Raw genomic sequence first — 23,227 nt, 5'->3', positions numbered from 1 at the left:
CGATTATCCATGTACTGGTGTTATTTACAAATTTGTATAATACACCCCATATTTTATCGGAAACCACCCCAAAAAAAAGGGAGAATTAATAAAGAAAATAATCAAAAATTTATTTTGAACCACCACTGTGGCTTTAGGGCGCAGAGAAAATAAAATATGCATAGGTCATAATGTGTACCAGACAGTGTGTTGTTTTATTTTCCATAAGTAAGTTATCAATAAAATGAATAGGTGACGAAAAAAAAGAACAAAAACTGGAGCCCGCCAAATCATTTTTGAGGTTTACGGCGCCACTGTGCCGTAACGGTTGCTTATACGAAAAAAAAAATGCATACGACCTTATTTGTAGAGAAAATAGTGGTCTTTAATTTTGTATAAGTTTTGTTTTAAAAAAATGCATAGGTAATGAGAAAATCGTAAAAACATGCGCTCCAAGGGATAGGGGTAGTTTCTGCAGTTTATTTTCAAGGATAGGAGTAGTTTCCGCAGGGGTGTTGCAATAATCATATATGTATATTTATTAAAAACCCTCTTGATGGAGCATATCTCCATATGGGCCAAAAAGCAAAAAAAATTTTTTCAACCACCCCTTTATTTATTTTTTTTGCTACAGGGGTTGCATAAAGAAATCGCTTTTGGTGTCTATGCATGGGTAATAAGAACGTGCACAAAATAAAATATAAAGCATTTTAATAAAGGGCATGGTATGTGAAGGATTACAAGAAAATCACTTTCTTTATTAATTCTCCTTTCTTTTGGGGTGGTTCCGAAAAAAATGGGGGTGCATCATAGAAATTTGTAAATAACACCAGTACATGGATAATCGCTGAAAGTTTTTTTACTCTAGCATAGGCGGTTCAGATGGTATAAAAAGAGGTTTTTTAAAATGTAACACCCTGTAATTAAAAAATTTGCAATTGCCCTTAAATGAATAGGTATACCAAAGAATCAGCCACTTATTTGTGATTAGTTGCCGCAGGGTTTATTCTTAATTTTCAGTACAGTTAGGGAAAAATTTTTTTTTTTTCAATATCTTTTTTAAAAATTTGTCAATTTTGGGGCGCCATCCCCGCTAAACGGTGTGTGATAGACATATGCTGTCGGGAAATAGATAGTAGGAAATATAGCCCTCTTCATTTTACTATTAAGTAAATTTTTTGTAAAACGCACAGGAAGGGCTACGTTTCGCAAAAACCACAAATTACCTCCTTTAAAGGGATGAAAAAGGGGGTTCCGTGGCGAAATTTTTGAAGAAAAGAAAAAAAATAAAACCTGACCTGTGTCCATTTTGCGAGGTTCAACCTGTTTCCTACACTATAAGTTTCTCTGATATATCAAACTCACGTATGATTGTTATACTACTGTTCTCTTAGCAGTGTCGTACGCCGCCTCAAAGTCGACGAATAGGTGATGGATTTCAATGTTAAATTCTAATGTCTGCTGTAGGATCTGTCTTATATTGAATGAATCCGTCCAACTGTTGATTTTCCCGGAATGAATTCGGCTTGGTATTTTCCAGTTATGCTCACTCTTTAAAACATGTAGCCTCTCGTAGGTAATATTTGCTACTATTTTGTAAGCAGTTGCTTTTTTATGTAATGGGCATATCACGCCTTGTGACCATTCATATGAGAAATAAAAGTTTATGCAGTATCTGTAGCGGGGTGTCGCCACCATTCTTGTAGCCATGAACTGCAAATTTGATCAGTTCATGGTGATTTATTATTCTTAGACTTTTTTTAAGTGGTGTTCCGTTTGGGTTAAATATATTTCAATTATTTCGATATGCTAGAATGTTATCTGCTTCTTCTATACAGGGTGAGTCATGAGGAACTGTACATACTCCTACCTCGTATAGAGGCTCCTATGGGGAATAATAAATGACCATTAAAAAGTGTCTGCTCCCATTGTTTGATAATATACAGGGCGAGTTTCGCATTTTGACAGAAATTTGTATTCGTCATAATTTTTGAACGGTCAGATCGATGTGTATTTTGGTCAATCGTTACACTATTACCACCCAATCAACTGATTTAGTCAAACTAGAAAAAAATCAGGTCCGGCTTTAAAAAGTTCGTTTGGGTCTTAGAAAAAATTTCTTAAAAAGTTAATTTTTTTAAATCTATGGTTCACTTTACCAAACTTTTAATTCATAGTCAAATTTGATTTTTTTATAAAAAATTAATTAATCGTGTGGGGAAAAAAATAAATATGCCATTTTTATAGCCTAGTTGTCTAATTTGTAAAATTCATATTAGAGTTTTCAAAAAGCGTATACAGGGTGAAATATTTTCTAAGACCCAAACGAACTAATTTTTTAAAGCCGGACCTGATTTTTTTCTAGTTTGACTAAATCAGTTGATTAGGTGGTAATAGTGTAACGATTGACCAAAATAAGAGACATATCGATCTGACCGTTCAAAAATTATGACGAATACAAGTTTCTGTCAAAATTCGAAACTCGCCCTGTATATTATTAAACAATGGGAGCAGATACTTTTTAATGGTCATTTGTTATTCCCCATAGGGGCCTCTATATGAGGTAGGAGTATGTACAGTTCCTCATGACTCACCCTGTATAATACGCCAGTCAATGGGAGCAAGAATAGGATATTACCTCCGAATTCTATCCTACTGCATGGATTTTAATGAAATTTTGGAAATAGCCTCTACTTATCTCCTAATTCAAAGTCTACCCTATGCCGATGTGTGCTTTTGTCTTGGGGGTGGTTCCCACCCTTTCTCAGGGGTGAAATTTTTTTTGGTTAAAATAACCCCGAAATTCGCTAGAGAACCCAATTCTAAGCAAAAACTGTTCTGTAATTTTTTTTGAAAACTCAATACTTTTTGAGTTATTCGTGGTTGAAAATTGGCCATTTTCATTGAAACGTAACACCTTTTCGAATGGTTTTTCGAAAATACCTTAAAAACCATGCATCTAACTAAAAAAAAACTATATAAAACATTTTTGTAGATTATAAAAAACCAAAGAGACGCTTGCCTTCACAAATCTTTCGCTTATAATACAAAAAGAGTTATGGTAGGTGAAAAGAGTTTGTTTTTTTGGTACATGCCCAAATTGGTGTATTCAACTTGAAATAACAGAGAAACGGTAGATTTTAGGTGTATAATGCTATCAATACCTTTTGTAGTGCTTGAAAAGATCTTTAAAATGAGCAATATTAAAGATCCATTTCAAACTATGCGAGATATGCTGCAAACAAAATTGATAACTAATGTATTTTAAGAAAAAATGAGAAGTAATTTTAACCTCCATCCACCGAATGTAAATGCATCGTTTTCCTTCTACAATACCTTTTATTATAGTGTTATTTCTATGTTCAAAAAGTTGGACGGGTTTAAAATGAATGGTTTAAAAAAAAATAAGATCAAATTATAGAGCGCATTTTTAAATTTTCTTAAAAATCTTCTTTTTCTCATGTAACTTGGAAATGATAAGAGATACAGTAATGAAAAATAAAAACGAAATTTTTATCTAAAAGAACCCCACATTTTTGTGTGGTATCTTTTTTTCGTATCTCTTATCATTTTCGAGTTACATGGAAAAAAAAGGAAGATTTTTAAGAAAATTTAAAAATGCGCTGTATAATTTGATCTTATTTTTTTCAAAAACTGTTCATTTTAAATCTGTCCAAATATTTGGACATAGAAATAACACCATAATAAAAAGTATTGTAAAAGCAAAACGATGTATTTTAATTCTGATGGATGAGGGGTTAAAAATATACTTCTCATTTCTTCTTAAAATACATTAGTCATCAATTTTTTTGTAGCGTATCTCGCTTAGTTTGAATGTAATCGACATTTAATATTGCTCATTTTAAATTCCTTTTAAAGCACTACAAAAGTTATTAGTATCATAATACACCTAAAATCGACCGTTTCTCTGTTATTTCATGTTGAATACACCGATTTGAGCATGCACCAAATTAAACAAACTCTTCTCACCTACCATATCTCTTTTTGTATTATAACTAGAAGATTTATGAAGGACCGAATCTCTTTGTTTTTTATAAGGTACAAAAATATTTTGCATACATTTTTTGTTAGATGCATAGTTTTTAAGGTATTCGTAAAAATCCGTCCGAAAAGGTGTAATTTTTCAATGAAAATGGCCAATTTTCAACCACGAATAACTCAAAAAGTATTTAGTTTTCAAAAAATAATTATAGAACAGTTTTTGCTTAGAATTAGGTTCTCTGGCCTCCTCCGTGGCTATCTTAACCAAAAAATTGTTCACCCCCGAAAAGAGGTGGGAACCACCCCCAAGATAAAAGCGCACATCGTCATAGGGTAGACTTTGTTTCTTAAGCTATTCCCTACTTACTGTGAAAATATAAAGTAAATCGATGTAGTAGGATGGAATTCGGAGCCAAATACCCTCGTTGACTGCCATACAATGATAATTAAATTTTGCATCCTAAAATTCCACCCAGGGGTTCAAGACTAGGACCGTATCGTATATGATATTTTGCTCTCTATCTTTACACCTTCTTATTCTTGGCCTAAGTTATTTTCTCATTTTGTTAAGATTTCTGTAGAACTTTTAGAGATTCGTTTTGGTCTCTTAGGCCTTCTATGCTTTATAATTATAACTGCTTTTCCTCAAATTGTCTCTTTTTCTTCTATGTAATCTTTTTTCTTCTCCTTTAAAGAAGGCGTATTCATAATTTGATCTTTTTGTTCATCCTGATTGATTTGACTAAAGGTATGCTCTTTTTGGTAATTTGTTGCTTCTTGGCACTCCTTGTCAACCTTTTTTTTAACTGGTTTGGTTTCCCCAATACTTCTGTTGCTTTCTCAATTATTAAGTTTCGACGTCCCCGCCTCCAGGCTCCCCATTCCCTCATCCATTTGTCTCATATACTCTATCAGTCTATCGCAACTGTTTCAATGTGCAGTTTATGTACACCACCTAGAACATACTACATAATTCCAACATATACTTACTCAAGTTATCGAAAACATTAGTATGTATATTTTAAGTTTAACGACATGCCACTTGTTTAACGACATGCTGTGCAGTATTCCACGAAAATAAAAATTACCATCATCAATATAGCCTACCTATTGAATGCTCAATATACACAGCAGAAATGATAGCAGTAATGTTTGCTGTTCAGTATGTACTACTGAATCCAACTAGCAATTATGTTATATTTACTGACAGGAAAAGCGTGGTGGACAGATTAAGTAACATTCAAACAGTCAAACACATAAACCACATTGAATTGAATATACTTAAAACTCTGTTTGAAATTACACAATTAGGAGTAAATGTAACAATTGCTTGGATTAAGGGTCATTCGGGAATAAAAGGCAATGAAATAGTTGACAATTTTGCTAAATCAGCTTATGTAATCGGAGAAAAAATAAACAAAAATTTAATTCCAGCTTCAGATATTGATACTTTTAGCAGACAAAAACTTAAAAATAATTGGCAATTGCATTACAGAGAATGTAATACTGGCTCAAATTTTGCTCATTGTAACCCTAGGATATTCTCAAAAAGATGGTTTTACGCAGAATATAACAGACATTTTATAAAGACCATTAATCGGCTGAGAGCCAATCATGCTCTTACGCCATATTACATGCATAGAATCGGCTTGTCAGATACTCCCAATTGTACTTGTGGCAAAATGGGAGATCTAACACATGTCATATTAGAATGTCATTTAAACATAAATAACATAAACGACTTTTATAAGGAATTAAAAGATTTAAAATGTTTTTTCCCAATAAACCTTAATACTTTAATATTTACAAATGATATGGAAATTCTTCATCTCATTTATAAACATGTTAAATTATGTAAATACAAGTTGTAAACGTAATATAATAGGCATAATTTGTTAATGTGGTTTGAAAAAATTAAAAAAAAAATATATAAAAAAAACACATAATAAAATAATAACAAAAAAATAATAAATAAAAAAAAGAAAAAAGAATAGAAACAAACATAAAAAAAAAGAAAAAAAATAGAAACAAACATAAAAAAAAGAAAAAAAAAAGAGAAACAAACATAAAAAAAAAGAAGTGTTTCGCACAAATTAAAATATATATTAAAAAAACAGTAAAATAATTAAAAAAAAACAAAATAAAAAAAGCTACACAATGTACCAATGTATCTATAAAAATAATATTGTAGAATGTACTTATGTTTATAAGAAATTTATGACTATGAATCTGCAATCAATCACAAACAAGTCTGGCTAATTGGCTCTGCCAAAGCCATTTTTCAAAAAAAAAAAAAAAAAAGACATGCCACTTTTGCGTGGTTGCTGTTGTCATCTTAGCCTAAAGCAGCACTTTCAGCTCATAACATACAAAATACTATTTCTGTTCTTAGGCACTGAAGTACCCGCGGCGAAAGCAGAAGGCGAGTCCAGCAGTACCGAGACCGACCACAAAGTGCCGAAAGAAGCATCTCATCAAGACAGTTTAGAAAGCTACCGAAAAAAGAAAGTCCACCGGAAGTCCAGCATAAATTTGGACCAAGGTGATCCTTTGTGTCGTAGCAATTCTCTCAAAGCCGTTTCCAAACCTTTAGAGGCTGTGAAAAATAACTTGGTAGACTCTAAGTCGTCGGAGAGCAGTTCGAGCACTCAGTGTCGAAAACAAGATGGCGACGACAAAGGAGAGAACAAAGATCGGGTGAGAAGTTCGCAGGGATATGATCTCGGGACGAATACAAACAATGTTACGTTTGTGTCCACTACTAGCATTCCAGAGCAGAGGTAAGAGTATATTTAGGCTTTTTAGCTTTTAGAATAAATGTAGTTCGAATTGATTTGTAAAACTAAAAATACGTAAGTTCTTTGTACAATCTTGCACTATGATATACTATTCCTGCTTTGTTGGACTTTTTCCAATGCGTCGTTTCAAACCTACATAAATTATATACAGGGTGTCCCAGACTAATTTATCCAGGCTATATCTCTTAAACGAATAAAGATTTTCGAATGGGACAAAAACTGATCTATTCCATTTGTAATACACTTTAATATGCCGTAGAGAAAATTATCCCCTAAATTTTCATCCCTTAGTTACAACCCCTAACTTAAAAATAGCACCCTGTACATTTTTTTATAGTTTTGGATGTGGTCATCTATCCTCTATTCAACAGATTTTTTTAAATAAAATCGGTTCGTAAGTAATCAAGAAAATATCAGTTTCCTTTTTGTTATTATGTGTCATTATGTGTCTGAACATTAAATGTTCATAACTTATGTAAAAATTAAGTTAGAACCTTCTTATTACACGGAATGCTGAGACTTCTTGTGATTAAATCATATTTTAAATTTCAAAGCAATTGGTCAAATAGTTTAAAAGTTATTTAATTTGTTTATCACAAAATTCATTTTTTTTTGCAACACTATAAGTCAGAAAATTATGAGGTTACAGTAATACTTCGGACAGTTTATGAAAAAAGAACATTTATACTATTAACTTAATTAAAAATGACAAAAAGTAATTTTAAACAGTGTAAAATTATTTTGCAAAGACATGTCGATTTTTTGCTTACTTATAAACAATTAGAATAACTTTTTAACCGTTACCCGTAGAAAAATTATTTTTTCCTATTTAGAAAGACTGCATTTTTATACACATTTAGAAAGAAAAACAATTGTCCTAGAACAATTAGGAACGAAGTTAGCCCCCCCCCCCTTTTAATTCACATGTTCTTGCAAAATAATTTTGTAATATTTCGAAACTATTGTTTGTCATTTTTTTTTATTTAAATTAATAGTGTAAATCTTCTTTCATAAACTATCCAAAGTATTACTGTAACTTCATAATTTTCTGACTTATAGTGTTGCAAAAAAAATGAATTTGGGATAAACAAATTAAATAACTTTTAAACTATTTTACCGATTGCTTTGAAATTTAGGGTATGATTTAAGCACCAGAAGTCTAAGCATTCCGTGTAATATGAGGGTTCTAAGTTATTTTTTACATAAGTTATGAATATTTATAAAAACTTAAAATTTATGATTTATTTTGCAATTTTATAAGCAACCAATAAGAATAGACATATTCAGCGAACGCCATATTGAAGTTTTTTATACGATTTATAAGTTTCTTACTCTCAAATTTTTTTAAAATGCTTAACTTTTTGGTAATAGACGAAAAAAGCGAAAATTTACTGTTTTTTGATCTTCATTTGTTTATAACTATGTATATCATCAAAATCGGCTGCAGGAAACATACAGTCGGAAAAAATGAAAGAATACCCATCCCATGCGTCATCGATGATATGCATACGAATCAAATCAAAAATTTCTAGTCAAAACAACGTCTAAACTAAGTTAATACTGAAAATAAACGGATGTGTTATAATAAAATGTAACTATTACTACCGTAATTAATTATTTGATATAGATTAATAATACAAAAATAATTAATAAGCAAATATAGTATTATGAATTTCTCCATGTTAAAGTTGCCAGTGGACATAAATAGTAACAGAAATTTAAAAAATGTCGTTTATGTCAGCTGCATTAAGTGATTAAAATGAAAGTAAACTTAATAAATTCAGATCATTAGGTATCCAGATCATTTTCCAGACATTATCTGCAAATAAATGTACATTCGTAAAAATATACTAATCTGCAATTTCATACACTATGATTGAAAAGTGAGAGTAATATGTACACTTTTGGCGAACTCATAGACAGAAGTTAACCATATTGACAGATGATTACTTACAAATTTTATTGACGTATTTGAATTAAATAAATACTCACCAAACCAAAAATACAATATAATATCAAAATAGCTCTTAAAAGAACTGAATTTATTCAAGTAAATACGACTTAGTCCAGAAAGCCACTGCGCATCCGCTAGGAAAAATATTCTAATTCGGATTTTTTGCAAAATCTTACTCAAAAAGGACCCCTTTTAACAAATTTGCATGTTACCAGGACCAAAAGTTGGTCAAAAATTTTTTAAACGTTTTTTTTTTTGTTTTTTTCCTAAAATGATTTTTTTGCATGGAACAAATTTTTTTTAGGTTTTTTGGATTATTCCAAATAGAAAAGGTCTTTAGTGACTTTTCTCTAAAGTTGATAGTTTTTGACATATAAGCGATTAAAAATTGAAAAATTTCGAAATCGGCCATTTTTAACCCTCAAAAACTATGTGAAAAACTGAAAATTTGAATGTTGCCAAGGTAGGTAGATATTCTTTAAACATCGATTGATGAAATCCCGAAGAGTTTTTTGCAATACAATATCAAAAACCCCTTTGTTTTTTAATTGCCAATCAAGCGTGCGCGACACTATTTTCCACTGTTGCATGTATACAGGGTGTCCCTGAAAATAGTGCGTTCCTTTAAGGTATGGAGAGAATACACAATTTGGAACAAAAAAGTCCTATGCGCTTTTTTTCTAAAGTTAAGCGTTTCCAAAAAAAAGTTAACATTGTTTTCCATATACCTGTATTTTAATGTTTGGAAATTTTAATAAACTGGCAACATCGTACGCACTACGGCATAATAACATAATAAGAACTCGTTTGTGATTGTGATTAACAGTATTTAAAATAATCCAACCTAATAGTAGGTAATACTACTTATGTATTTACTATTTGTTTACTAAAATTATTTTCTTTTGAAATGTATTGAAATACTTATTGCATAATTTTAAACGAATTACACATCTTTTAACATAAAAACACATCTTTTAACTAAACTAGTATTATGTATTTAGTAAGGTTTAAATGGGTTGAATGCTGAGTATTGCTGAGTGCTTTAACTGAATTACATAGTTTTAATAGTTTACAGTGGAACTTAAATACACCAGATAATGTCTCAGTAATTTGTTTACTTGTGAACTGAAATAACTAAGTTGTACTTACTTGAAAATAATTAATATACCGAATAGATGTTTCAAGTAACCTTTCACAAACACCATTCATAGGTTATAACATAATAGGTAATACACTCACTATTCGAAAACATTTTCGGCATTGACACTAAACAGGATTCTTTAAAACTATCTGTTTACTATCATCTTCTATCTATTTACATGGGACTGTCTATGCTTAAATTTGCGTACCGCACATAGTTGTCAGATTTAAATTTGGATACCAAAATACATTTTAATTTTTTGGTCAAACGGTTGCATTTAGAAAAAAATGTTATAAGAGTTTTTTGTTCTACATGGTGCCTTCTACCTATACCTTTAAGGAACGCACTATTTTCCGGGACACCCTGTATGCAGTATGGTGCAAATGAAAGAAATAAATTCGTTATTTCGTAAACCAGCGACTTTAAGGAAAAATCCCGAAACAGGTCGATTTTTATTTTTAAGTTATGATATTGTGACATATATGGTATCCTAGTGACGTCATCCATCTGGGCGTGATGACGTAATCGATGATTTTTTTTAATGAGAATAGGGGTCGTGTGCTAGCTCATTTATAAAGTTCTTCAATTCTCTATTGAGTAATATAAACATTTACATAATTATTTATACAGGGTGTCCAATAATTTAATTTTTTTGTCAATTTGCCAAATGATTTAATTTAATAAAACATTTTTGGACACCCTGTATAAATAATTATGTACATGTTTATATTACTGAATAGAGAATTGAAGAACCTTTCAAATGAGCTAGCACACGACCCTTATTCTCAATTAAAAAATCATCGATTACGTCATCACACCCAGATGGATGACGTCACTAGTATACTATATATGCCACAATATCATAACTTAAAAATAAAAACCGACCTGTTTTGGGATTTTTTCTTAAAGTCACCGGTTTACGAAATAACGAATTTATTCCTTTCATTTGCACCATACTGTATCACATGCAACGGTGGAAAATAGTGTCGCGCACGCTTGATTGGCAATTAAAAAACAAAGGGGTTTTGATATTTTATTGCAAAAAACTCTTCGGGATTTCATCAATCGATGTTTAAAGAATATCTACCTACCTTGGCAACATTCAAGTTTTCCGTTTTTCACATAGTTTTTGAGGGTTAAAAATGGCCGATTTCGCAATTTTTCAATTTTTAATCGCTTATATGTCAAAAACTATCAACTTTAGAGAAAAGTCACTAAAAGCCTTTTCTATTTGGAATGACCTAAAAAACCTAAAAAAAATTTGTTCCATGCAAAAAAAAATAATTTTAGGTAAAAAACAAAAAAAAAACGTTTAAAAATTTTTTGACCAACTTTTGGTCCTGGCAACATGCAAATTTGTTAAAAGGGGTCCTTTTTGGGTAAGATTGTGCAAAAAATCCGAATTAGAATATTTTTCCTAGCGGATGCGCAGTGGCTTTCTGGACTAACTGATTATTAAAATTTATAAACTCTACCGAACTTAACCCAGTTTCACTGTCAAAGTGACAGAAATCGAATCAGTCAGATTAAGTCAGATTAGTTGACCAACACGATTACTCGAATAGTAGTTTATACAATCATTATCTCTACTCATGTTGAATGTTTTTCTAAGAATGACATTAGAAGTACAGAAATAGTCAAGTGTGAGTTTAAATTTCCTACTAAATTAATATAACTACGTTGAACAATTGTATCGCCGTCTTACTCTGTCAATTATAAATATGTAACTGCGTATGTCTTGGATAACGTTTTTGCTTTGTAGACAACACTTAATAATCTATCTCTCTCGTTTGTTATTTATAGAAAAAGGCAGCAAATCCAAAATATGTGCTTGATATCGTTCATGGGTATTCTTTCATTTTTCCGATTGTATAGGTTATTATTATAGATGTCCATACTACTTAAAAAATTTGGTTTCGGCCTGGAGGGGGTCGTGTCACGAATAGGATATTTTTTTCCTTATTTCTCTGAACTATCTGTTGTGGCTAGTTTATTCATATTTGCCTTCGTTAGGGTCGAGATTTGACATCCATATGCTATGATAGGAAGTGCTCCTCAAGTCTTGGGGTATTTTGCGGTTCTTAAGTATCCAACTAAGGGCCGGTTGTTCGAACGCTAATCAACAATGATCACTATCAAATATTTAATTACTGTCACAACTGTCAATCTCAACTTTGGTTGGGTTGCTGATAACATAATTGATTATAATTATGAGATTAGTTAACCAATTAACATAACAATTATTAACATAATTGATTAACTAATTTCATAATTGTAATCAATAATTATGTTTTCAGCAACCCAATCAAAGTTGACATTGACAGTGGTGACAGTAATTAAATATTTGATAATGATCATTTTTGATTAGCGTTCGAACAACCGGCCCTAAGTTTTTCAAATTACCCAGTTAATGCCAAGTTAAATTTATTTATAGAGAATAGATCTAATCGATAAATTTATTTATAGAGAGAAAAGATCCATCGGTTCCATCGCGAATGGGCTTAGCCCGGGAATGGATGAACAGTCTGAGTATTACGATGCTACCGAAAATCCAATAATCAAAGACAAACGCCAAGAGCAGGACGATGAAGATAGTGGCGTTGACAACGCTAGCCAAATATTAAGGGAGACCTCGGTAAGTCGATTTTTCGGTGATATGATGAAAATCGAAAAACATAGAGATAATAATATGTTAAAAATAACAACTGTAAGGCGTTTATTTCGTGATGAGAGAATAAAAATTATTTTATTAATGTTAGATTTTATTAACAATTAAAGAGTCAAGAAATCTGGATTTATATAGTCCAATTTAAAATCAAATATAGCACTTCTTAAATGATAGTATAGATTTTAAAACCAAAGGCGACTGGGTTAACTTGATTAGTTTTTTTTTGAGACAATAATAGCAAGATGGACAATATTTGTTATATTTTATACGTTTTTGGCAATATTTAATAGTTGATTACCATAATCATCTATTATTCAAAATAATTTCATAATCAAACTTAACTAAATTTAATATACGAAATAATAATCTGAAGATCTTTTGGTAACAACTAGAGGGATCGGTATATCAATTAATAGAAACAGAATTACGAGGGTAATCCATCTTAATATATTATCATCCCTGTCTGAATCCTTTAGTGACCAGGAAGTCTTCTGATATTATATTTCCCAATATAATTTTAGAGTTGTTCTGAAGCTATTTCCTTGTGGCATTTTTATGATTAATTATTTATATGGGAAATAAGCCACAATTAAATTAAAAAAAAAATTTTATTAACGTTTCGACGCCCAAATCGGGTGTCGTTATCAAAATACAAAATACTACTAAAATAAACAAAAATGTTGTGGCTAAGTAAAATATTCTTCTAATAATCTATTTAATCTGACTCATTTATATTGGCAATTCAGACATATATTATACATTTTAAAGTAGAAGACTTTAAAATAATATTGCCAATATTTATGAGTTGCGTTCCTGGGACGACTTTACTAAAAGATAGTTCATTTGATTACATGAAATCAACCCCAACTCAAGAATGTCCGTCACAAAAAAATCATAGCATGTGATCTGTCTTTAAAAAGACAAACAAATGCAACGATGACAGTAAAATTCTCGCGTTAGAGATTCCATAGTAAATCACGAGGGAAAACCAGGAAAAAACCTCGTGATACTATCCCGTCATCGTAAGTATTTGGTCTTACATTTAATTTACTCTCAAGGAACTCCTACTAAATTCTGACTTTAAGATGTTTAAATTATAAATAATATTAATAAATAATATGAATTGTCAATATAAATGAGTCAGATTAAATAAATTATTAGAAGAATATTTTACTTGGCAACAACATTTTTGTTTATTTTAGTAGTATTTTGTATTTTGACAACGACACCCGATTTAGGCGTCGAAACGTTAAAAAAATTATTTTTTTCAATTTAATTGTGGCTTATTTCCCATATAAATAATTAATCATAATTTTAGAGGTTATGTACAGTTCTTTCAGAGCATCAATGAGAGTTATATTTATATTAGTTTCAGTACGACTTCTCATGGGAAGTTTATATCTCTAGGACTTCCCATAGCTTACTAATGAGCACGGTTGGCAGGTTTAAACCAACATGCTTGAAACTTGGTTTAACCAAGGTTTAAACCAACTGGTTTTAGGTTTAAACTAACTGGTTTGTTAAAAAAAACCTTTGGGCTAGTGCAGTCGAAACTTCGAAGCAGGTTTGGTACAGCAAAAGCCTGTAAACTGGTGTTGCTATTTAAGGTTTTTAATACATCTGGCGCAAATGAAGATAAATAAATTCTATTTTTGTATTTTCGAACTTAGTTCTTTTGAACATTATTACGTTTGAAGATGTTTTTTGTTTTATCTATTTTTGTATGTGTGTAAATAAAAATAAAACTTGTTTTACTCATTTTTTTTTCATTGTTTAGTACTATTATTTTATAAAATAAATTATTCATTTTTAAAGTAAGTATTTAGACTTATAATACTTTGTATCAAATAAACCTGATTTAAACCAAAAAACCGTTTTTTTTTGTTTTTTTTTTTTTTTTTGAAAAAAAAACATTGGTTTTTGCCAACCCTGCCAATGGGTACATAGGTGTCATGCTTTCGTTAAATCCGCCAATAATAAATAATATGATTCTTGTGTTCTTCAATGCCTTTTTTCTATTACTTGGGTGATACTAAAAAAATTGTCTAGTGTGGGTCTACCAGCTCTGAACCAATTTTGCTCGCCAGATTCATACGAATTCTGTTCTTCACATATGAGGTTTTTTACATTTTTACATATTCGCTGTGTGCAAATACTTGGAGGTGATACGAGAAATGATCGTGCACGAGTATCGGAGAAATCTTGCAACTTTCTTAGCATATTTATTAAATAATTGATATTGTCAAATTGACGTATATTTCTGACATTGAAGAAAATGGGATTTCGCAAATGTTATGTTATAAATTGTAAAAATTATATGTTGCTCGACAATATTGATATGATATGCAATTATTAAAGTGAATTTAATTAATTGTATTTTGCTTGTAGTATGTACTGCTTTTTAATAATTAATTTTATTTACAACACACCTTCAATGTTTACCTTTTAATAAAATAACCTCAATCTTACTTTTTCTTCTTATTCTTTTTTGGGCTATGGTCTTCACAATTATCCAGTAACCAGGACTAATATAATTGGCCAATATAATTAAAAGTGCTAAAAATGTTACTGAGCTATGAAACCAGGTGTCGCTCTTCCGAACTTGCACGGTCCCAATACTTGGCTTAACGCGTTGGTTATGGTTAATCGGCTCTAATTATTAGGGTACTGTTTACTCCCTTTCTTGTGTATTTATGTTATACTCCGTAACAGTGATGATTATGTTTAATAATCTAGTGCTAGTGAATCCATGTTTTATGAGTTTGACAGGTATTCAATTAAGACTATTGAATTTTTCTCCAGGGTTCTCTAGATTCTCGTCCTCCAATATACACATCCAGTTCTTGGCATTTGTCTTTACAACTTTTGGTTTTTGGCTTTTGTTACCCCTGTTTTAATTTTAAAATAAACCGGCGCTTGTTATTGGTTTGGTTTACCTTCTTGTGTTTTAACATTTAGGAAAATCGATGTTTTCTCATTTCTTCTAGATTCAAGATGATCATTCCACCAGTAATTTCTGACAATGTGTTCCTTGCTTGTAGTACCTAAACATGCTTATGCAACCTTGTATATTCCTTTGACTATTGTTTTGTACAGGTTATCTGTTGCCTTTTGCTCATGCTGGTTTAAGAGAGTAATCTTGTCGTTTTTGTATAAAAATTGTGTGCGTTGATTTTCCAAGCTTTGAATGTTAGTGTAGTATGGTCGGTCGATATTTTTTAGTTCTTCGTCTTTTTGTGTCCGTTCTCCTTGATGTTTATCATTTTTAAATGTTTAATTAATTTTGGGCTAAATAAATCGTTTTTTAATCTGTGTTTTGAAAATATTTGTTTATCTTATGGTGGATATTAAAACAGGTGTGGCTGTACTGCTAATCTTTATATGAACATGTTTTATATTTTGAATATAAACAATAAGGATTATTTTATTTAATACTTGCAGAGGCGGCTTTACCTATTGTGCAGGGTGTGCGGTGCACACGGGCGCCGGGATGTTGGGGGCGCCGATCGCCAAAGAGCGGGTCCTTTACTTTGTTTCAACATAAAATATGATTTAAAACGATTAATGAAAAATTACATTGGCACTTAAGCGCGATTTATAGATTGCAGCCAACTGCCAACAATTGCGGCTGTCCAACGGACGGACGGCGATCTTTTGATTCGTTTGAAGACATGGTTCGGAAATCTGTTGTGGAACTTATAAAGGTCAAATTGCTTGGGACTTGTCGGGCATTTTCAAAGGCGTTTGTATAGGTGTCGCGGGATAATTTTGCGAAATAAGCTTTGACGGAATGGATTAAGTATTTTATTTAAGTTAACATGTAAATATAAAGTAAAGCGGTTTTTCATTTGATTAAAATTATTTAAAAGGAAGATTTTCTTTTATTACTACCACAATTTACCGAAAATGCGAAGAACAAATTGCGCTCAATCAGTTTGGATTTGTGAACGCTGTTGGTACGAGAGATTTATTTAGCGTGCAGGTATTGTTTCAGAAATGTAGAGATGTCAGCTGTGATGTTTTTGCATGCCTGATTGACTACAAGAAGGCTTTCGATAGAGTCAGGCATGAACAAATGATGGAAATGCTGAAGAGGACAGGGATTGACGGAAGAGACCTGAAATTAATAGCTAACCTGTATTGGAATCAATCAGCAGTGCTCCGAATAGATGGAGAATATACAAATCAGGTCAAAATCTTAAGGAGAGTGAGACAGGGATGCATAATTTCACCGCTGATGTTCAATATGTACTCAAAGCACATTTTTGAAGCGGCTCTAAACTCTAAAAGATATTGATGAAGGCATCTCATTAAAAATGGAATCAAGCTCAGTAACCTGCGCGGTATGCAGATGATACAATAGTGTTTTCCAATACCATAGCAGGGCTGCAAAACTTAATGAACAAAATAAATGAAACAAGTAGAACATATGGACTAGATATAAACACCAGCAAATCCAAGCTAATGATCATCAGGAAGCAAAACATAACTGAACCAAATGAGAATTGAACGTGTCTCACAATACAACTACTTGGGAACTATAATCAATGAGTCATGGGACAATACTCAAGAGATTAGATGTCGCATCGGAAAGGCAAAAAGTGCATTGTTAGCTATGAGCTCTGTGTTCAAGAGCCATGACCCATGACCTCACCTTAAAATCAAAAATAAGGCTCCTTAAATTTTACGTGTATTCAGTGCGTCTATATGGAGTAGAAACGTGGAAATTGAAGGCAGAAACTCTATCAAAACTTCAGGCTTGCGAGCTATGGTTGTACAGAAGGATCCTGAAGATACCATGGACAGAAAATTCACCAATGAAGAAGTACTACGGAGGATGAACACAACCGCAGATTTAGTCAACATCCTGAAGGCCCGTAAGTTGAAGTACTTGGGATATATAATGAGAAATCGAGGCAGATACTAGCTACTCCAATGCATTTTACAAGGTAAAATTGAAGTAAAAAGGGCCCCAGGACGAAGAAGAATATCCTGGCTTGCTAACTTGAGAGCATGGTATAGAAAGACCTCAACACAACTATTCCGTATAGCAACCAACAAAGTCATCATAGCCAGAATGATCGCCAACGTTCGGAACGGACAGGCACCCTAAGAAGAAGACTACCACAATTATTGCGACTTTCAGCGGAGTCAGAGCTCCTCAAAAATTATCCATATTAACAGTTTGTTGTTGGTTTTTTAAGTAATACTGAAAATATGTAGTATGTAGTTCATCCTTTTTTCAACCTCAACCAATTTTCAACCTTACCTCATAGATAAAAAGTTCATTTTTAATTAAATATTTTTAACAGATTTGGGTAGGTTGTTCTGACGCCGTGAATATCTATTGGCTCCCGACATCATTTAATATTGCACTATTTGCATCTGGATTTTTGTTTACATTATAAGAGTACCTAATACCCTATGTACAAGTACTAGGTAGGTACCTATTCGACTATTCCATTTTGACTGACTTAGTTTTTTCTTTCTTGACTGCGCGTCTACCAAAGGGCGCGGGCGTCAGGGCATCGACTGCACACGGGCGCTATATAGGCTAGAGCCGCCTCTGAATACTTGATATATTGATTACAAATGTTATAACCCCAAGATAATACGCCAAAAAATATACATTTAATTCTTTTAAAAACAAAAATCTAATCCATAAAAAATTCTATTTGACATTTACGTTTTTAATGTACAAAAGCAGCAATTGAAATTTGTTTGAGTGTTGTCCAAAAATAGAAAGTTTATTGTAGGAGATTCGATATCATTAGAGCTATTCTAATATTATTTAACAGCTGTGATGCATAAGATGACGTTACAATCTAATTGAATTACATATTTTATATTCATCTGTTAATATGTTACAGCAGTGGCGTGCGGTGACTTTTTCTAAAGGGGAAGCGATTCAATAAGGATATAAAAATATTTTCTTAAGGGTCGAGGGTCGAGCCACTTCCCACCTGATAACACTCTGATGCGCTATAGGGGCTCTCTATCAGCAAGGTGCTTATGTAAGACGTCCTGGGTACTAGGAGTCACACACTAAATCCTACCCCGATCAATGCGTGAGGCACTCTATTGCCGCTATTTCTAGTGATTAGTGACCTATCATTGATCTGTATTGCTTGCTCGGGCCTTCGTTTCCTAAAGAGGAGATATATTTAATTTTTTTTTAATTCCGAGGTATTTTCCACAACACACAACTTTCAACAATATGACACTTATTTATACTTGAGCTCTATTCTCCTATCAACTTCTGATAATTGTTGAATGCAGTCTTTTTCAATGGACTTGTAAAGTCTGTCTTCGCTTGTTGAATTTCTTGTAAAACTTTTAATGCATTTTAATACTGAAAAACTTCGTTCAACTTATGCACTTGTGACTGGGATAGTTAGTAGTAATTAACACGACTTGGACACTTCACACAGGGACTTGTTTAAACCAGTAGTTATAAAGAAATACCCAGATTTCTGAGTATATCTTTATCACTAATGTCAGTTGTTTCATAAACAACACTTAACTTATAATGCAAAGCTGGCATATCAATTGATATAAAAAGAGGAGTAAGACAGGGTTGTGTTCTATCGCCGCTACTGTTTAACCTGTACAGTGAAGCCATATTTGAGGAAGCGACAGCGGAGCTAAGTAATGGAATCTATATAAAGGGAAGAATAGTAAATAACATAAGATTCGCTGACGACACCATTATAATGGCAGACACCCTGGAATCGCTACAAGAATTGCTAAATATAATTAACGATTATTGCATTCGATACGGACTAAAAATAAACAAGAAAAAAACTAAATTTATGATTGTCTCAGAAACAGAACATGGAAATGAAAGATTAATGATAGAGCAAACCCAAATAGAAAAAGTGAAGACACACAAATATCTGGGAACCTGGGTTGATGACAAAAATGACCAAAGCCAAGAAATTAAAGTCCGAATTGAAACTGCAAGGCAAGCATTTATAAAAATGAAGACACTTCTTACAAACAAAGACCTTCAGTTGCCTCTCAGATTGAGGGCTCTAAGACATGAGGGCTCTACATATTTTCCATATTGCTATACGGAATGGAAGCTTGGACATTGAAGAGACAACACATAAGAAGAATAGAAGCGTCCGAAATATGGTGTTACAGAAGAATATTGAAAATTCAGTGGGTTCAAAGAATTACAAATGTTGAAGTGCTACGACGTTTAAATAAGGAGTTAGAAATTATGAAGAGTATAAAAACTAGAAAACTGGTATATTTGGGTCACATTACCAATGGAGAAAATTATGACTTGCTGAGAATTCTTATGCAAGGAAGGATCCAAGGAAGAAGAAGCATAGGAAGAAGACGCATCTCCTGACTGAGGAACCTTAGAGAATGGTTTAACTGTAGTTAATTACAACTGTTCAGAGCAGCAGCCAACAAAGTGACCATAGCCATTATGATATCCAACCTCCGATAGCAGAGGGAACTTTAATAAGAAAAAGGCAGATCAAAATATTTTCATTATTTAATCGTAGTGAAATAAATTCCTCTGTGGGAAATTTTGATGAATTATAATTAGAAATATAAGATTATATAGGTATAATTCTACAAATTTTAATTCGTTAAAATTTTGAAAGCGAAAATTCATTTGTTATAGAATATTATCAAAAGGTCTCTCTGTTACCGACATTATCAATCTTCATTCATTTTATTTCATGTTCAAACCCTTTATTTTCAGTTTTATCCCAAATATTTTTAAACTGCTCTCGTTTTTTAATAATTATCGTATTAAGGGGGAAGTCTACTGTGACAAGGGAAAAAACAGGCCAATTTTCCGGATTTTTTTCTAACAAAATATGACTCGTACATTAAATTAAACCGTCATCTTTATTATATATTCAAGTATTTGTAAAAAAATTTTCAAGTCGAAATATTCAAAATTGCCGTCGTGGCACTCCTTCAAGCGCACGTCCGTTTTTTTTTTAGGTGGCCAAACGGTGTACATGAAATCTCACGTCTGGGTGATCTGAAACAAAAAAACAAAATATGGTTATCATCTACATAGTATTGACTCTCGTCTGACGGAGAATTTTGTCAATTGAAAATTTTGGCGCCGAAAAAAAAATTCTTGAAATTTTTTTGTATTTTTTTGCCCAAATTTGATGTTATTGTTTATAACAATTAAACAAAAAACGATATCAAAAAAATTCCCCGTCAGACGAGAGTCAATACTGTGTAATAGATGATAACCATATTTTGTTTTTTGTTTCAGATCACCAAGACGTGAGATTTCATGTACACCGTTTGGGCACTTAAAAAAACGGACCTGCGCTTAAAGGAGTGCCACGACGGCAATTTTGAATATTTCGACTTGAATATTTTTTTACAAATACTTGAATATATACTAAAGATGACGGTTTAAATTAGTTTAATGTACGAGTCATATTTTGTTAGAAAAAAAAATCCGGAAAATCGGCCTGTTTTTTCCCTTGTCACAGTAGACTTCCCCCTTAATAAAGTCATCAATTTTTCTTATACAAAATGCAATGTCAATTGACTTCATCTGTAAAATGTCAAATAAAAGATCAGTAAAAGGAAAAATCTCTGCAAAAAATTTAAATCGAAATATTCTTTAAGCGAATGTATGTACTAGAATAAGCACCCCTTAGCAGCAGTAACAGTCAGAGCTTCCCACTAGGCTTTGGATGGCGCTCCAACGATCGCTTCCAGGGTACCAAAATTCGCGTGACTAGCGGGTGCGGTCATTGAACCATGACTAGTGTGACCAACTCCAATTCAGTCGAATCCGGGACAAGGCTGAAAAAAATACCTGAAATCCGGGACTTTTCAATAAAAATCGGGCCATTTTTTTTTCAGAAGACGATAATTAAAATACATGTTGTTCTGAAGCTATTTCCTTGTGGCATTTTTATAATTAACTATTTATAATGGGAAATAAGCCACAATTTTACCAAAAAAGGATTTTATTCACTGACACAGTTCAAGTTTTATTCACTGTGTCAGTGAATAAAATCTTTTTTTGGTAAAATTGTGGCTTATTTCCCATTATAAATAGTTAATTAAAATACAGAAACGAAAAAAAGTCAACCGTTTTAGTTTTCGTAGAATTATAATACCACGATATAAAATACATGCGTTTTGGATGTGGTATTAGTATTACACTCTAGAAATTGTTCACTTTTTTTCGTCCCACCAATTCAATTTGATGTGAATTCTTAGAAGAATAACGTATTCAAAATTTCAAAATAGAATTTTACCAAAACGTTGAAAATTCGGATGGCCCGGAAGCCTTGTCCGGGACGCCGGGACACGACTTCGTAATTCGGGCCATGTCCCGGATTTTTCGGGCTAGTTGGTCACACTAACCATGACCAATTTTTAAACGGGACAACTGTATGACAAGCGGCGATTTTGAGATGCGCTTCTGTCAGGGGTGGACCGAATAGTTGAATTGTGTGCATATTGAGTTCCTTCCTATGCGATTAATTTTTAATATTTTTCAATGCCTATTGCCTAGGTAAGAAGATGTCGATTACTGGGATTAGGGAAAAATTTTTGATAATTAAATATTAGTCAATAATATATTTTGTTATATCGAAGTATAATAGGGAAGCTGTGCTTCCCCCGCTTCCATGGACCGCACGCCTCTGTGTTACAGTCTTGGCTCTATTTTATAGTACCGACCCTGACAGTCGTTTTCTAAAAGAATTAAAACTCTTCAAGGATATGGAAGGGTTCTTGCATAACACTTAACATATTCTCATGGAAAAGAAGCACTAAAATTTTTTTGATGGACATTAGTTGTAAAGAAAAAACAGTCAAATTCACCGTTGAAAAGAAAAGTATCAACTCACTATTATTTATAGATGTGTTAATCACAAAAGAGGATATAGGATATATGTATAACTAAAGTGTACAGAAATCCAACCCAATATAAAAATCAAAAATGGTCAAAAATAGTAACATCACTATGATAGAGAATAAAACACCTTCTTTAAAAATTAAAAAGGATATTAAGAGGAAACAGTAGCGATCAAAAGGTAGCAAAAACGCGTTCCAAGATTGCGGCTGTAATTTTGAATATTTTTTCGAGATATTTGGTACACGTGTTCGTAATATAATAAAGAATGGCGGTACAGAGCCCAATTTGAAAAATATATTAATATGTGGAAATTACTCGGTAATTAAATACAATATTAAAAAAACGAGCCTGTACCGCCATTAAGAAGAACAAAAAAATACACTTTCTTCAAATAAACTTTTTTATCCGATGCCTAGATTTTGTGTCATTTTGGAACTACTAAAATTTTTTATTTCATTAGTAGTTCCAAAATGACACAAAGTCTAGGCATCGGATAAAGAAGTTTATTTGAAGAAAGTGTATTTTTTTGTTCTTCTTAATGGCGGTACAGGCTCGTTTTTTTTAATATTGTATTTAATTACAGAGTAATTTCCACATATTAATATATTTTTCAAATTGGGCTCTGTATCACCATTCTTTATTAAATTACGAATACGTGTGCCAAATATCTCGAAAAAATATTCAAAATTACAGCCGCAATCTTGGAACGCGTTTTCGCTACCTGCTGATCGCTACTGTTTCACCTTAAATAAATATAACATCACAACAACATTTAAAATATTCGAGATACTGAGATATATGATTTCCAAAACCAAGC

General features: G+C 32.2%; 1 protein-coding gene across 8 annotated transcripts in view; it reads left to right on the top strand.

Annotated features, from left to right (window-relative positions):
- Positions 1 to 23,227, top strand: part of LOC114333623 (tau-tubulin kinase 1) — a 345,869-nt gene that overhangs the window by 262,212 nt on the left and 60,430 nt on the right. For all 8 annotated transcript variants that reach the window (XM_050647122.1, XM_050647128.1, XM_050647124.1 and 5 more), the window contains exons 14-15: positions 6,374 to 6,761; positions 12,341 to 12,509. In XM_050647122.1, the coding sequence (XP_050503079.1) occupies positions 6,374 to 6,761; positions 12,341 to 12,509 (557 nt within the window). The remainder of the gene's footprint in view (positions 1 to 6,373; positions 6,762 to 12,340; positions 12,510 to 23,227) is intronic.

The sequence above is a fragment of the Diabrotica virgifera genome, chromosome 3, assembly GCF_917563875.1.
Source record: "Diabrotica virgifera virgifera chromosome 3, PGI_DIABVI_V3a".
NCBI classification, from domain to species: Eukaryota; Metazoa; Arthropoda; class Insecta; order Coleoptera; family Chrysomelidae; genus Diabrotica; species Diabrotica virgifera.
Note: the sequence above shows the minus strand (reverse complement) of the source record. Positions and strands in the feature narration are given on the sequence as shown.